We start from the raw sequence: 17976 nt of genomic DNA on the forward strand, positions 1-17976 counted from the left end.
AACTGCAGGGTAGAATGTCCATGTCAGGGATTGATTGGAGAGTATGTTCAGGGCTGTTTGTAACACAGACTGCACTTAAAATGATTGCTTACTTTCTCAGCTTTAATTGACCATCTCTCGCCAAACCTGATATTTGCCTCTGCAGGAAGGCAGTAATCCCCTTATGATAACAGGCTTCTACCCATACCACTCTAGTCTTTTTTTCATGCTCACCAGGACATTTACAAACATTAGAAGAGCTCTGCCATGCTAAATTCAGGTGACCTTCAGGCACATTTTAAACTTTTAATCTAGATATGCATTCTTCGCAGCATGTCACTGCGATTCACAATGGGGCTCTAAGAATGCAGATTTCTTTGTACTTTGTTTCCTTTCTGATTAATTAGCCTGTTCTATTGAATTCAGTTACGACTTTCAGTGCTGCTACGATGACCGTCTCCCACTCACCGAGTCTTATCTCATCATCCTTAGGAGTGACATAAAATAATTAAGGTGATTACAGTTTGACAATGATTGAGTTTGCTGAGGATTTAAAAGGGCAGTGTGTCTGCTGCAGCACCTACTTCCTAAAAATATTTTAGATGAATGCTGTGTTCATGAAAGCGAAAGATGTTACTGCCATGAGACCATCAACTACTCCCAGGCCAGGGAATGCACAGTCAGCAGCAAAGTAAAGCTCCCCGCGCCCCCCAATTGTATGTCCAATCATAGAAAATCACCCCCTGCTGCACTAGTGTGAATTTACTCTATCTTCTCACCAGTGGATCCTTATGACCTCTCTGAATGAGATTTACAATTTTGCAGCAATTTGGTTAATTTTGCACTGTTTTAGACTAAGTTCACCAATAACTGATTTGAGAATGCCCCAAATCATCTCACATAGAAGGTTACACCGAGGACGAACTTTCAGTTTTACTGAGTTTATTTATGGCATGTCACCCTTTTATATCTGATTTGATCTGAATGATATTGAATTGTTCAATTTAACCAATGCACTTTCATTCAGATCACCCTCGAATCGAAATTGACGGCAATCCCTTCCCCAGACCTTTCTACCCATATACATATGAATATTTAGCATGGTCAAGCTTCACAATAAAGAAACCTCTATAATATGTGTTATTTCAAAATAATGCAGAATGATCTACATCTCAATGTATTGCCCAGTGCGCTACTGAGCCATGCAGACAAGGAAGATCTCAGATTCAATCCCTGGTCTGTCTTGATTTAGTTAATCTCAGCCATGGTGACAGTTAGGGGGACTACAAGTGGCCTCAGCATCTTTGAGCTAAAGGGTGGGGAAAATCTAGCCGAATTCCCACTCCTGATTTCATTCCGCAGCAGCCCTCTTGAAAAGTCAGTGCATATGGTTATTCAGTGAGAACAGGATTAGGCTCAACTGTGATGCTGTAATTGCCAGCTGACACTCAATCTCTAGGCTCACAAATGAAGAATGGCCACTTGGGCAAAAAGACTGCTAATGATCATGAAATCATACCGTAGCATGTCACCACCTCCAGGAAAGAAAGGTGAAAATGGAAAAAAAATATTAAGCATCTATCACCACCTTGAAAATGGCTGTGGTTGAATCAAAGAGAAATGATGGTCATTGTAATCTTGAATATCACCTTCCCTAATAAAGTTTGAACACACAAATATATCTTAAAAGATAGGAAAGTATTTTTGTAACAATATATTTTGACATAGACATTGAGGAGAGTAATTTGAACAGAGAATATTGGCCCCAGATATTCCTTCCTCTATAATTACCAACTTCAGAAGAATATGTCCAACTGCACCAGTTTGACCTTCCATTAGTCATTGTGAATATCCAATGATCCTCTAGGCCTTTTTGAGTGAAAATGTTATAAATTTGTGCTGAATTGTGGGTATTTTTGTGCCGGCAACCCACACTCATTAGCAATTGAGTTGAAAATCAGGACTCACAGCCATGATAGAGAGGAGACTTTAATCCCATCAACCTGGGCTAGATCCAATCTCATGTCACAGAGATAAACAAACTGTGTGTGTGCATAGTGCACTACCCAGCCTCTCATTATTTTTGTCTAAGCTATCCATTGTCAAATCTTTAGCTACTGTCTTCCAAACTTTTAATGGATTATATGATCCATACAATTTCAATATTAAAAGCATAATAATATGCAATGAGAAGGACAACTCATTTCATAACATCTCATTCTAGCAAGAACTATACAGTGTGAAAACTCCATTCAGTCCCTATTAGGATGTGTTATTTGTAAGGCATTTGGGACTTGGAACATATGTTTATATTTCAGTTTTTATTTGCACATTATTCACGGTTGACATTTTAATTTTATAGTTGAATTGACTAACAAAACTAAGAAATTACTGAAAAAACAAACTTCTGTAAATTTTAAATCTATCAGAGCAAATAGTTAAAGGTCTCTCACCCCCCTCCCATAAAATAGTTACTCTCTTTCCCTTTTTTTGACCCCCTCTCACTATCTAGAGCCCAGAGGTTAGGTGGATAATGTTTTACAAATTTGCTGGAGTTATTTGAAGATGTAACAAGCAGGGTGGATAAGGGGAAACCAGTGGATGTGGTGTATTTGGATTTCCAAAATAGAAACATAGAAACATAGAAACATAGAAAATAGGTGCAGGAACAGGCCATTCAGCCCTTCTAGCCTGCACCGCCATTCAATGAGTTCATGGCTGAACATGAAACTTTAGTACCCCCTTCCTGCTTTCTCGCCATACCCTTTGATCCCCTGAGTAGTAAGGACTTCATCTAACTCTCTTTTGAATATATTTAGTGAATTGGCCTCAACTACTTTCTGTGGTAGAGAATTCCACAGGTTCACCACTCTCTGGGTGAAGAAGTTTCTCCTCATCTCTGTCCTAAATGGCTTACCCCTTATCCTTAGACTGTGACCCCTGGTTCTGGACTTCCACAACATTGGGAACATTCTTCCTGCATCCAACCTGTCCAAACCCGTCAGAATTTTAAACGTTTCTATGAGGTCCCCTCTCACTCTTCTGAACTCCAGTGAATACAAGCCCAGTTGATCCAGTCTTTCTTGATAGGTCAGTCCCACCATCCCGGGAATCAGTCTGGTGAATCTTCGCTGCACTCCCTCAATAGCAAGAATGTCCTTCCTCAAGTTAGGAGACCAAAACTGTACACAATAATCCAGGTGTGGCCTCACCAAGGCCCTGTACAACTGTAGCAACACCTCCCTGCCCCTGTACTCAAATCCCCTCGCTATGAAGGCCAACATGCCATTTGCTTTCTTAACCGCCTGCTGTACCTGCATGCCAACCTTCAATGACTGATGTACCATGACACCCAGGTCTCGTTGCACCTTCCCTTTTCCTAATCTGTCACCATTCAGATAATAGTCTGTCTCTCTGTTTTTACCACCAAAGTGGATAACCTCACATTTATCCACATTATACTTCATCTGCCATGCATTTGCCCACTCACCTAACCTATCCAAGTCGCTCTGCAGCCTCATAGCATCCTCCTCGCAGCTCACACTGCCACCCAACTTAGTGTCATCCGCAAATTTGGAGATACTACATTTAATCCCCTCGTCTAAATCATTAATGTACAATGTAAACAGCTGGGGCCCCAGCACAGAACCTTGCGGTACCCCACTAGTCACTGCCTGCCATTCTGAAAAGTACCCATTTACTCCTACTCTTTGCTTCCTGTCTGACAACCAGTTCTCAATCCACGTCAGCACACTACCCCCAATCCCATGTGCTTTAACTTTGCACTTGATAAGGTGCCACATAAAAGTTTACTGCACAAGATAAAAGCTCACGAGGTTGGGTTATATATTAGCATGGATAGCGGATTGGCTAACTAACAGAAAACAGAGAGCCGGGATAAATGGGGCATTTTCCGGTTGGCCAACGATATCTAGTGAGGTGCTACAGGGATTGGTGCTGGGGCCACAACTACTTACAATCTATATTAATGACTTGGATGAAGAGAACACGTGTAATGTAGCTAAGTTTGCTGATGATACAAAGGTGGGTGGGAAAGCAAGTTGTGAGGAGGACACAAAAAATCTGCAAAGGTATATAGACAGGCTAAGTAAGTGGGAAAACATTTGGCAGATGGAGTATAATGTGGGAAAGTGTGAGGTTATCCACTTTGGCAGGAAAAATAAAAAAGCAAATATTATTTAAATGGAGAGAAATTATAAAATGCTGCAGCACAGAGGGATCTGGGGGTCCTTGTGCATGAAACACAAAAAGTTAGTATGCAGGTACAGCGAGTAATCAGGAAGGCAAATGGAATGTTGGCCTTTATTGCAAAGGGGATGGAGTATAAATACAGAGAAGCCCTGCTATACCTATACGTTGTATTGGTGAAGCCACATCTGGAGTACTGCATATAGTTTTGGTCTCCTTATTTAAGGAGGGTTGTATTTGCATTGGAGGTAGTTCAGGGAAGGTTCAATAGGTTGATTCCTGAGATGAAGGGGTTGACTTATGAAGAAAGGTTGAGCAGGTTGGGCCGATACTCATTGAAGTTTAGAAGAATGAGAGGTGATCTTATTGAAACATATAAGATACTGAGGGGGCTTGAAAAGGTAGATGCAGAGAGGATGTTTCCCCTCATGGGGGAATCTAGAACTAGGGGGCATAGTTTCAGAATAAGGGGTCACCATTTAAAACTGAAATGAGGAGGAATTTCTTCTTTCAGAGGGTTGTAAATCTGTGAAATTCTCTGCCCCAGAAGCTGTGGAGGCTGGGTCATTGAATGTATTTAAGGTGGAGATAGTAAGATTTTTGAGCAATAAGGGAATGAAGGGTTATGGGGAGCGGACAGGGAAGTGGAGCTGAGCCCAAGATCAGATCATCCATGATCTTATTAAATGGTGGAGCAGGCTTGAGGGGCCAAATGGCCTAATCCTGCTCCTATTTCTTATGTTCTTATGTTCTTATATGAAGGATCTGTTTCCAGACTGCCACGATTGGCACTCAAAGATGTCACTAGGATTAGGCAATGGGAGGGGAGGTAACTCTTCATCCAGTCTTCCCTGTAACCTGTCAGAAATCTGAATTTCTTTTACAGCACTATGACTGAAATTGAGATTTCAACATAAAGGGGAATTGTAATCCAAAGCCCATGTTCAACCCTTCTTAGGCACAGATGTTCTTGGAATATGCTACGCCGTGTCAGGATCTAGAATCATGGATGATCCGTCTGTAATCTACTGTTGGGAAAGGGGATACAGAAAATCTATTGTCACCTCAGAGCATGACTGCATAATCCAATACATATTTCAGATTCTATGTTATAAAAATATTTTTATGTCCTATATCGCATAGTCATCGAAAATCAACAAAACAACTGAAACAAAATGCAGAACTGGCCTTAACAATCAGTCAGCTAATATAGCCACTCAATCTGAAGAGACATACCTCAATAGACCATTACCTCAATGAGAACATTTCATCTTGTTACTCCTCACTATCAGGGAAAAAATATTTAATGGACTGAAATCAATCTGCACAATATTAATAACAAATGTATTATAATTATTCTTAAAATGCCTTTTTTGCTATTTTAATAAAGGCATTAACCCGTTTAAAATAAATAGGATAATGCTTCATTAAATTAGCAGATAAATGAATTGCATTTGTTATTAATACTGCATAGCATAATTTCAACCCACAACCTAATAACTTCAACTCATGTGCAATATGTCAGTTCTTGCATATAACACTGGAGGGTGCTCCGACTACTGCACTACTGATTTTTAGATTACTTTTAGATATGTGTTTCCTTTCTACATTGATCATATTATTAAAGTTGACATTCACTATTCCAGTGGTTGTGAAAGGCGCTATAGAAATGCAAGTCTTTCTTCACAGTTGAAAGAGGTTAATTTTCTGGAAATTAAATGCAATTCTCAAAATGGCTGGCCAACAGAATTCTAACACATTGCTGTTCTGTGCTTCTGAAGTCTGGTCATAAACAGCCTTAGTGTTTGCTTGGAGCAAGCCATGCCTTCTGCTGTCTTACGTACAAAAATGTTATGGCCTCTCAAGCACAGCAAGGGAAGAAAGGCATAAAAGATAAGAGTGCCCCTCTTTAGTGGGACCTACTAAAAAGGTTCAAACCTTCAAGAGAAATATCATTACTTTTCTATAATTCGGTGTGGCGTTTGAATGCTGCCAATTGGCACTTTGCTATTGTGAGCTAGGAATGGGCGACACACAAGGGAATCTCCAAAGAAATAGAGTTTCTAAACTCCCCAGGCAATCAGGAGGAAGTGACATATTTTCTCACTGGGGCAGAGTAAGTTTTTTTTAAAGCTTCCGATTTTAGAAGTGTAATGTATTTGCTTTATGGGTTCATTGCTTAAGAATGCAGAGCAACACATTGCTATTAAGAACTGGTTGGTTTATTAGCAAAGGTTTAACAATCATACTACACATTACCAGTTCCACCAGGCTCACAACCACATGCCTCATCGTGTATCCCCTAAATCCAACTGGCTGGGGTTTTATTAAGTCTTGTGAACATCACATGACTGGTAAGCCACTCACAATTCAACATCTCTGCAAACCAGTGAGCATACTCACAGGTGCATACATTACAAGAAGCCGAAGAGGAAATCTTGTGTCTACTCTATAGGGTCAAAAAGTGGGTCGAAGGGGCAGAAGCTGGTGCCCTTTAAACAGAAACATATTGAGGTGGGGATATTGTCACCATGAAGTCCTTCCCCCCACCCCCCGCCCCCACCCCCCCACACCCCACTCCTCCACATATTCCTACTTTTACAATTCATTGCATTTCCTTTGGAGACTCACCTTTTCAAATTCCTCCTCTCTGCTGGAAAATATTCTGTTGACATCAGAAACACAGAATATCAGCATGTGGTTCTATAGGAAATCCTGTGGATAAGCATCCAAGCAGGCATGGGATGCCAACTGAGAACATTTAGTATTAAATGTGGGGGTGTGGGGAAGAAAGATTGAGTGGAAATTTTTTGTTGTTGGAAATTGTCAACCTGTAGGTTGATGTTAAATATAAAATTATCTGAATATCCTCTAATTTCCCCCTCGTTTTCTCTGCTGCTAAAAGGCTGGCAAGAGATCTGCTTCTGAAAGTGGCTCAGCGGAGACACACAAAAAGATGCCAGCAATGAACCTTCTTTTGTTCTGCCATTCCTGTAGCCTGTACCCACGGAGCTCTCAAAGATAAGATCAGCAATTCCACAGTATGAGGGCGGAAGGAAGAGGTCAAATTTATTTTCCGCCACTGTAACATTGCCTTGCATACGAAAATATTCAACTCTATGATAAGATTACTATACGTAAACCACAACGCAGTATAGACAGACTTTTGACAATTTTCAAATTAAAGCATACCTAAGTTAACCAAAGATGTACTATCACAACAAGATGGGCTGATAATTTGAAATCTGGACAGATAAGTTGGTGATTGAACCTTATTAAACTAGTGCTATACCAGGGTTGTGATAAATCACTTGCTTGCTGCATTAGATGCGTTGAACACAGGACCACAAATATACTCAGGACTTACGGAATGCTGTGTAGAGTTCCTCGAGTATCAACGCCCTGTCATTATTGTAGTCATCGTACTGAAGAAGATCAAATAGATTGCAGGAAAATGGGTCGTTATCAAAGGCATCTTGTGTCATTGTCTGGCAAAATGAAAAATGACTTGAGTAAGCTTAAAAAAGTACAAGCAATTAACTTTTACAACCAGTTTAGACATGCGTTTGATCCTGAAATGTGATCAGAATTTAGTCTGAATTAAGAGTGTAAATTTCCCCATCATCCTCTTCCAAATAAAGGACAGTATCCAATTAAAAACAAGGGCATACAAAGTGGACAAAACTAGTGGGGGGACAGAAGATTGGGAGCTTTTAAAAGCCTTCAAAGAATGATTAAAAAAATGATTAAGAAAGGGAAGATAGACGATGAAAGTAAACTACCACAAAATATAAAAACAATTAGCAAGCGTTTCTATATGGAAACATAGAAACATAGAAAATAGATGCAGGAGTAGGCCATTCGGCCCTTCGAGTCTGCACCACCATTCAATATGATCATGGCTGATCATGCAACGTCAGTACCCCATTCCTGCTTTCTCTCCATACCCCTTGATCCCTTTACCCTTTTGAATATATCTAATGAACTGGCCTCAACAACTTTCTGCGGTAGAGAATTCCACAGGTTAACAACTCTCTGAGTGAAGAAGTTTCTCCTCATCTTGGTCTTAAATGCCTTACCCCTTATCCTTAGCCTGTGACACTGGTTCTGGACTTCCCCAGCATCGGGAACATTCTTCTTGCCTCGAACCTGTCCAATCCCGTCAGAGTTTTGTATGTTTCTATGAGATCCCCTCTCATTCTTTTAAACTCCAGTGAATACAAGCCCAGTTGATCCAGTCTCTCCTCATATGTCAGTCCTGCCATCCCGGGAATCAATCTGCTGAACCTTTGCTGCACTCCCTCAATAGCAAGAACGTCCTTCCTCAGATTAGGAGACAAAAACTGAACAAAATATTCCAGGTGAGGCCTCACCAAGGCCCTGTAAAACTGCAGTAAGATCGCCCTGCTCCTATATTCAAATCCTCTAGCTATGAAGGCCAATATTCCATTTGCCTTCTTCACCGCCTGCTGTACTGCTTGCTAACTTTCAATAACTGATGTACCAGGTCTCGTTGCATCTCCCCTTTTCCTAATCTGTCGCCATTCCGATAATATTCTGCCTTCCTGTTTTTGCCACCAAAGTGGATAACCTCACATTTATCCACATTATACTGCATCTGCCATGCATTTGCTCACTCACCTAACCTGTCCAAGTCACCCTGCAGCCTCTTAGCATCCTCCTCACAGCTCACACTGCCACCCAGCTTAGTGCCATCTGCAAACTTGGAGATATTACACTCAATTCCTTCATCTAAATCATTAAAGTATATTGTAAATAGCTGGGGCCCCAGCACTGAACCCTGCAGCAGCACGATAGTCACTGCCTGCCATTCTGAAAAGGACACATTTATTCCAACTCTAGGCTTCCTGTCTGCCAACCAGTTCTCTATCCACATCAATACATTACCCACAATAGCATGTGCTTTAATTTTGCACATTAATCTCTTGTGTGGGACCTTGTCAGAAACCTTTTGAAAGTCCAAATACACCACATCCACTGGTTCTCCCTTGTCCACTCTACTAATTACATCCTCAAAAAATTCTAGAAGATTTGTCAAGCATGATTTCCCTTTCATAAATCCATGCTGACTTGGACAAATCCTGTCACTGCTTTCCAAATGCGCTGCTATTTCATCTTTAATAATTGATTCCAACATTTTCTCCACCACCGATGTCAGGCTAACCAGTCTATAATTCCATGTTTTCTCTTTCCTTCCTTTTTTAAAAAGTGGTGTTACATTAGCTACCCTCCAGTCCATAGGAACTGATCCTGAGTCACTAGAATGTTGGAAAATGATCACTAATGCATCCACTATTTCTCGGACCACTTCCTTAAGTACTCCGGGATGCAGCCTATCAGGCCCTGGGGATTTATCGGCCTTCAATCCCATCAATTTCCTTAACACAATTTCATGACTAATTAGGATTCCCTTCAGTTCCTCCTTCTCGCTAGACCCTCAGACGCCTAATATTTCCGGAACGTTATTTGTGTCTTCCTTAGTGAAGACAGAACCAAAGTATTTGTTCAATTGGTCTGCATTTCTTTGTTCCCCATTATAAATTCACCTGATTCTGACTGCAAAGGACCTACGTTTGTCTTCACTAACCTTTCTGTGGTAGAGAATTCCACAGGTTCACAATTCTCTGAGTGAAGAAGTTTCTCTGCATCTCGGTCCTAAATGGCTTACCCCTTATCCTTAGACTGTGACCCCTGGTTCTGGCCTTCCCCAACATGGGAAACATTCTTTCTGCATCTAACCTGTCTAATCCCGTCAGAATTTTATATGTTTCTATGAGATCCCCTCTCATTCTTCTAAATTCCAATGAATATAAGCCTAGACGATCCAGTCTTTCTTCATATGTCAGTCCTGCCATCTGGGAATCAGTTTGGTGAACCTTCGCTGCACTCCCTCAATAGCAAGAATGTCCTTTATATATAGGTATATAAAAAGGAAAAGAGTGACTAAAGTAAATGTTGGTCCCTTAGAGGACGAGACCGGGGAAGTAGTAATGGGAAACATGGAGATGGCAGAAACTCTGAACAAATCTTTTGTATCAGTCTTTACGGTAGAGGACACAAACAAATCCCAACAGTGGATAGTCAAGGGGCTATAGGGGGGGAAGAATGTAATACAATCACAATCACTAAGGAGGTGGCACTCAGTAAGATAATACGGCTAAAGGCGGATAAATCCCCTAGACCTGATGGCTTGAATCCTAGGGTCTTAAGAGAAGTAGTAGCAGGGATAGTGGATGCACTGATTGTACTTTACCAAAATTCCCTGGAATCTGGGGAAGTCCCAGCAGATTGGAAAACTGTAAATATAATGCCCCTATTTAAAAAAGGAGGCAGACAAAAAGCAGGAAACTATAGACCAGTTAGCCTAACATCTGTGGTTGGGAAAATGTTGGAGTCCATTATTAAAGAAGCAGTAGCAGGACATTTGGAAAAGTATAATTCAGTCAGGCAGAGTCAGCATGGATTCATGAAGGGGAAGTCATGTTTGACAAGTTTGCTGGAATTCTTTGAGGATGTAACAAACAGGGTGGATAAAGGGGAACCAGTGGATGTGGTGTATTTGGATTTCCAGAAGGCATTTGACAAGGTGCCACATAAAAGGTTACTGCACAAGATAAAAGTTCACGGGGTTCGGAGTAACATACTAGCATGGATAGAGGATTGGCAAACTAACAGAAAACAGAGAGTCGGGATAAATGGTTCATTCACGGGTTGGCAATCAGTAACTAGGGGGGTGCCGCAGGGTTCAGTGCTGGGACCCCAACTATATACAATCTATATTAACGGTTTGGAAGAAAGGACCGAGTGTAACTCAGCCAAGTTTGCTGACGATACAAAGATGAGAAAAGCAATGTGTGAGGAGGACACTAAAAACATGCAAAACGACATAGACAGGCTAAGTGAGTGGGCAAAAATTTGGCAAATGTAGTATAATGTTGGAAAGTATGAGGTTATGCACTTTGGCAGAAAGAATCAAACAGCAAGTTATTATTTAAATGGAGAAAAATTGCATAGTACTGCAGTACAGCGGGACCTGGGGCTACTTGTGTATGAAATACAAAAGGTTAGTATGCAGGTACAGCAAGTGATCAGGAAGGCCAATGGAATCTTAGCAGATTCACTATGTTGATTCCGGAGATGAGGGGGTTGACTTATGAGGAAAGGTTGAGGAGATTGGACCTCTACTCATTGGAATTCAGAAGAATGAGAGGTGATCTTATCAAATCATACAAGATTATGAGGGGGCTTGACAAGGTGGATGCAGAGAGGATGTTTCCACTGATAGGGGAGACTAGAACTAGGGGGCATAATCTTAGAATAAGGGGCCGCCCATTTAAAACTGAGATGAGGAAAAATTTCTTCTCTCAGAGGGTTGTAAAACTGTGGAATTTGCTTCCTCAGAGAGCTGTGGAAGCCGGGACATTGAATAAATTTAAATCAGAGATAGACAGTTTCTTAACCGATAAGGGATTAGGGGGTTATGGGGAGCGGGCAGGGAACTGGACCTGAGTCCATGATCAGATCAGCCATGATCGTATTAAATGGCGGAGCAGGCTTGAGGGGCCATATGTCCTACTCCTGCTCCTATTTCTTATGTTCTTATGCTTTTATGTAAAGACTGTGTTGAAAAGAGGCAAGCGAATCGGTCTTAGGCTACTGCCTGTGCCCTTCTGTAACTGCCTGCTCAAAGATGCTTGAGAACAGCCCTAAATAATGAATCTCTTCTGGTTTCTGAGCAGAATGCTTTTGCTCTCTTTCTCAGATGAGATTGGGATGAGATTTTACAATGAATCACTGTGTAAATAGGAAGCTACATCCATGGTGCCGCACTTCATACATCAACTCATACATCCACTGGATAGCCCTGTTTGTTTTAGATAGATTCCAAAAGCACCCATGATGGCAATAATGTGGGTATTGTAATTTAACTTGGGCTTCAATGAGCTGAAATTACTGTGGTTATTTTAACAGCAATAGCACGGAAAAGTAAAAAAATAACTGTCACTAATTGCTCCAGATTGCAGTGCCTTCCATCATATCACTCTTTCCCTCCCACACAGTCTATCTTTCTCACTTTCACAAATGTAAGTTCTGTTTATTTTTCACACTCTCTTTCTCACACGTACATATAGACATAGTGCAGAAGAAGTAGAGACGTCCAAGACAATACACCACAAACTAATTATATTCTCAGCACACAGACTTGTCTCTGTTCTATCTGTGTCTGATATTTCCACCTCAATTTTCGCCACCATTCTGCGCCTACACTGTTTTTTTTGGAGCAGACTAAAATTTGCAAGTTTCACCAAAGTTTCTGCACCATTCTAAAGTAGGTACGCCGATGTTTTTAGTTCTCGATTTTTTTACGTCACTGGGGGTAGGACCTGCCAGGTGCACCATTTCTCGCCATTTAAGCGAGTTTGGCCAAGTCTGATTTTTTTCGAAAATGGCGCCGTGCACCCTTCTGAAAAACCTGACCTACACTTAAGGCAATCAGCGCAGAGAAGAGAAAATCGGCGGAGAGAAAACGCCATTGTTTCCACAGAGCTGAAGACACGGCATGGGGTTGGGGGCGGGGGGGAGGGGGGACGGTGGTGTGGGGCCTTTCAGCCCCGGCCAGTGTGAGGACCTTTCGGCCCAGGATAGAAGCAGCAGGCACCAAATTCTGGGGGTGGGTGGGAGGGGGGCAGGGTGGTGGGGGTGGAGAGGCGGGGCCGGAGAGGCGGGGCCATCACGGGGTCATGGTTGAGTTTACAAAGAGACAAATCAATTTTTAAAAATTAGGCTCTTGGAATACTTACACCTGTTAAGAAAATAGAAGTTCCTGGGGAGAGAAAAATCAGCAATGACACGACAGGATGAATTCAGCGCCCCTCATTATCCTGGCAAGATCAGTTTTTCGGCGCAGATCTTAAACTTCACCCACAGAGCTTGAGGACATCTGCATCGCTCCAAAATGAAAGGTTATGCCAGCGAAACTTGGAACTTTTTATTTTGGTACAGTTGGGCCATTAAAAAATCGAACAGTGCTGGGCAGTGCACCAAAAATAGTCCATGTGGAATTTTAGGCCTTATAATCTATTAATAGGAACCCTGGCTGATATTTCCTTGCCTAGCCTAGAGATGCTAAATAAATTCATAGAATAATACAGCATGAAGGGAGCCATTTGGCCCATTGTACCTGTGCTGGTTCTTCAAAGGATCTATCCAATTACATCCATTCACCTGCTGTTCCTACATAGCCTTGCATTTTTTTTCTTTTCAAGCATATATCCAATTTAATTGCCAACTTACAATTGAATCTGCTTCCACCATCCTTTCAAGCAACAACTCTTGTTGGCATAATTCACCCAGAAGGCTAGTTGCAACAATGGCAAAACTGAGAGGGAGAGAGCAGCTTGTATAAATCACAATGGACCGTAATTTGTGGCCCCTATGACCGCAAGCGCACATGTCCGTGGAGGCTGCGCAAGTTCTGGGTTTAGGCATGTGCTGCGTCGAGTCAGGGAGGCAGCGGGGCGTTCGAGATGTGGAGCAGCGTCGGAGAGGCCTACAAAAGGCCAGCCTCGAGTCAGGGTGGCAGCGGGGCGTTCGAGATGTGGAGCAGCGTCGGAGAGGCCTACAAAAGGCCAGCCTCGAGTCGGGGTGGCAGCGGGGAGTTCGAGAGGCGGAGCAGTATCGGAGAGGCCTAAAAAAGGCCAGCCTCAAGTCGGGGTGGCAGCGGGGAGTTCGAGAGGCGGAGCAGTGTCGGAGAGGCCTACAAAAGGCCAGCCTCGAGTCGGGGTGGCAGCGGGGAGTTCGAGAGGCGGAGCAGTGTCGGAGAGGCCTACAAAAGGCCAGCCTCGAGTCGGGGTGGCAGCGGGGCGTTCGAGAGGCGGAGCAGTGTCGGAGAGGCCAGCTGGTGCAGCTGCAGCAGGGAGGCAAAAAAGAAGTAGAATGAAATCGAAAGGTGATGTCACAGCCAAGGGGGTAAGTGATTAGCTGGTGATTGGTAAGTAGTTTTTCTTTTTCTTTTTCTTTATCAGTAAGTAACCTTTATCATTGTTGTTGCCAAATTAAGTTAATCTAGGGGTTAAGTCATGGCAGGAGAGCTCAGACATGTGTTATGCTCCTCCTGTACTATGTGGGAAGTCAGGGACGCTTCCAGTGTGCGGCAACTGTACCCGCCTGCAGCTCCTGACGGACCACATTGTGGCACTGGAGCTGCAGTGGATTTACTCTGGAACATCCACGCTGCTGAGAATGACGTGAATAGCACGTTTAGCGAGTTGGTCTTAGTGCAGGTAAAGGGTACACAGCCAGAGAGGGAATGGGTAACCAACAGGAAGAGCAGTGCAAGGAAGGTAGTGCAGGGATCCCCTGCGGTCGTCCCTCTGCAAAACAGATACACCGCTTTGAGTACCGTTGGGGGGGATGACTCATCAGGGCAGAGCAGCAGCAGCCAAGTTCATGGCACCGTGGCTGGCTCTGCTGCACAGGAGGGCAGGAAAAAGAGTGGGAGAGCTATAGTGATAGGGGATTCGATTGTAAGGGGAATAGATAGGCGTTTCTGCGACCACAACCGAGACTCCAGGATGGTATGTTGCCTCCCTGGTGCAAGGGTCAAGGATGTCTTGAAGCGGGTGCAGGACATTCTGAAAAGGGAAGGTGAACAGCCAGTTGTCATGGTGCACATAGGTACCAACGATATAGGTAAAAAACGGGATGAGGTCCTACGAGATGAATTTAGGGAGCCAGGAGCTAAATTAAAAAGTAGGACCTCAAAAGTAGTAATCTCAGGATTGCTACCAGTGCCATGTGCTAGTCAGAGTAGGAATCGCAGGATAGCTCAGATGAATACGTGGCTTGAGGAGTGGTGCAGAAGAGAGGGATTCAAATTCCTGGGACATTGGAACCGGTTCCGGGGGAGGTGGGACGAGTACAAACCGGACGGTCTGCACCTGGGCAGGATCGGAACCAATGTCTGAGGGGGAGTGTTTGCTAGTGCTGTTGGGGAGGAGTTAAACTAATATGGCAGGAGGATGGGAACATATGCAGGGAGACAGAGGGAAATAAAATGGAGGCAGAAGCAAAAGCTAGAAAGGAGAATATTAAAAGTGGAGGGCAGAGAAACCCAAGGCAAAAAACAAAAAGGGCCACATTACAGCAAAATTCTAAAGGGGCAAAGTGTGTTAAAAAGACAAGCCTGAAGGCTCTGTGCCTCAATGCGAGGAGTATTCGTAATAAGGTGGACGAATTAACTGCGCAGATAGCAGTTAACGGATATGATGTAATTGGCATCACGGAGACATGGCTCCAGGGTGACCAAGGCTGGAAACTCAACATCCAGGGGTATTCAACATTTAGGAAGGATAGACAGAAAGGTAAAGGAGGCGGGGTGGCGTTGCTGGTTAAAGAGGAAATTAATGCAATAGTAAGGAGGGACATTAGCTTGGATGATGTGGAATCAGTATGGTTGGAGCTGCGTAATCCCAAATGGCAGAAAACGCTAGTGGGAGCTGTGTACAGACCACCAAACAGTAGTAGTGAGGTTGGGGACAGCATCAAACAAGAAATAAGGGATGTGTGCAATAAAGGTACAGCAGTTATCATGGGCGACTTTAATCTACATAGTGATTGGTCTAACCAAACTGGTAGCAATGCGGTGGAGGAGGATTTCCTGGAGTGTATTAGGGATGGTTTTCTAGACCAACCAGGGAGCTGGCCATTCTAGACTGGGTGATGTGTAATGAGAAGGGACTAATTGGCAATCTTGTTGTGCGAGGACCCTTGGGGAAGCGTGACCATAATATGGTAGAATTCTTTATTAAGTTGGAGAGTGACACAGTTCATTCAGAAACTAGGGTCCTGAACTTAAGGAAAGGTAACTTTGATGGAATGAGGCGTGAATTGGCTAGAATAGACTGGCAAATGATACTAAAAGGGTTGATGGTGGATAGGCAATGGCAAACATTTAAAGATCACATGGATGATCTTCAACAATTGTACATCCCTGTCTGGAGTGAAAATAAAACGGGGAAGGTGACTCAACCATGGCTAACAAGAGTAATTAAGGATTTATCCAAGGAAGAGACATGTAAATTGGCCAGAAAAAGCAGAAAACCTGAGGACTGGGAGAAATTTAGAATTCAGCAGAGGAGGACTATGGGTTTAATTAAGAGGGGGAAAATAGGGTATGAGAGGAAGCTTGCCGGGAACATAAATACTGACTGCAAAAGCTTCTATAGATACGTGAAGAGAAAAAGATTAGTGAAAACAAACTTAGGTCCCTTGCAGTCAGATTCAGGTGAATTTATAATGGGGAACAAAGAAATGGCAGATCAATTGAACATATATTTTGGTTCTGTCTTCACGAAGGAAGATACAAATAACCTTCCGATGTACTAGGGGACCAAGGATTTAGTGAGAAGGAGTGTAAGAGAAATTTGGCATTAGGGGTACCAGCGGGACAAGGGTTAAAGTGCTGGTTCCTGCAATGGCCCATAAGGAGGTAAAAGGCCTCTCTTCAGCCTTGTACCAAGGCTCCAGAAGTTATCAATTCAATAATATTCCGACAAGATACGATGTGAGAACCTAAACAGACATTGATAAGACCTTGTGAAGAGGCTCGAGGCGACTCACAGGCACCAAGGAAATGTATAACAAATTCCGACCTAATGAAGTCATTCTAGTCACGGCCTAAAGCGGTCACCAGGGTCTTGGCCTGTCAATCCAAAGTAGCACTAATAAGGTAGTCCAATTAGAGAAGTAGCACTGATAAGGTAGTTCAATTAGAGATCTAGGGAGGTCTTGTCCGGGAACAGACGGGTTTTTGAAATGTATAAAAGTTGTATGATTGTGCTGTTCGGGGAGCATCCCCACTCACAGGCGGCTGTGATACGGGTTGTTCCCGGACGTTCGTAATAAAGATCGTTATACTTTGCCATCCGTCTCTGTCTGCTAACTTCGAGAATTGCTACATGGGCTGGGGCGAGCGTCGACCCTCTATATCAGTGGGCCCGCTCGTGGGAGAGGAAGCCTTCCCATCTCCCCCTTATATTTGGCGCTGCGAGCAGGGTACGGACTTCCAGAACGGAACAATGACCCAGCTGTTGGGGTGAGTATGTTTTAATTTACCACCTTCAAGTTAGAGCTGTGGCATTGTAAACCGCAAGGGAAGGACATCCGTACAAAATAACCATCTGTAGTGAGTCCCGGAGGGATGGAGATGGAGGACAAGGACGATCTAGGGGTGAAAGGGGGTCAAAAGGTGCATCCTAAAACGCGCGCATGGAGGTAGCACGGCAGTGCGATCAGGGTACGATGCAAGGGAAGATATAGAGGGAGAGGGAGGTCTATTGACCCGAAGCGGTACGAGCGCATGGTGCTGAGACGAGAGAGAGAGGGAATAGAGACAACGTCCCTGAGCAGTGACGGGATATATTGACCCAAAGCGTGCAGTGGTACGAGTGCACGGCGCCAAGGGAAGACATATAAATAGCGTCCTGCATACCTGACACGAATTTAAGGGAGTACCCAAGACCCTCATAGCCCGAAGAAGATGGGTAACATGGCTAATAAAAATGCGAATAAAACCAATCATTAATTGTAACTTGCGTAATTATGTAAGGCCATAAAAAAGCTGATAATGACTATCTTAAGTGACATATGGATCCAAAAATAGAACTGGCCAACGAATTAATAAGCTTTGTTGAATGAAGAGAGACTTTTGTGAATGTCTGTCGTTGAGTGAGAGTCCCTGTGTGATTTTTTGACTGCGGAATGAAC

At 43.2% G+C, this 17976-nt stretch overlaps 1 protein-coding gene across 1 annotated transcript in view; it reads right to left on the minus strand.

The window, feature by feature from the left end:
• LOC139262441 (follistatin-related protein 5-like) overlaps positions 1–17976 on the minus strand; it is a 567533-nt gene that overhangs the window by 298914 nt on the left and 250643 nt on the right. The window contains exon 4 of the mRNA XM_070877632.1: positions 7556–7676. Within this exon, the coding sequence (XP_070733733.1) occupies positions 7556–7676 (121 nt within the window). The remainder of the gene's footprint in view (positions 1–7555; positions 7677–17976) is intronic.

This window comes from Pristiophorus japonicus, chromosome 4, assembly GCF_044704955.1.
Source record: "Pristiophorus japonicus isolate sPriJap1 chromosome 4, sPriJap1.hap1, whole genome shotgun sequence".
NCBI lineage: Eukaryota > Metazoa > Chordata > Chondrichthyes > Pristiophoridae > Pristiophorus > Pristiophorus japonicus.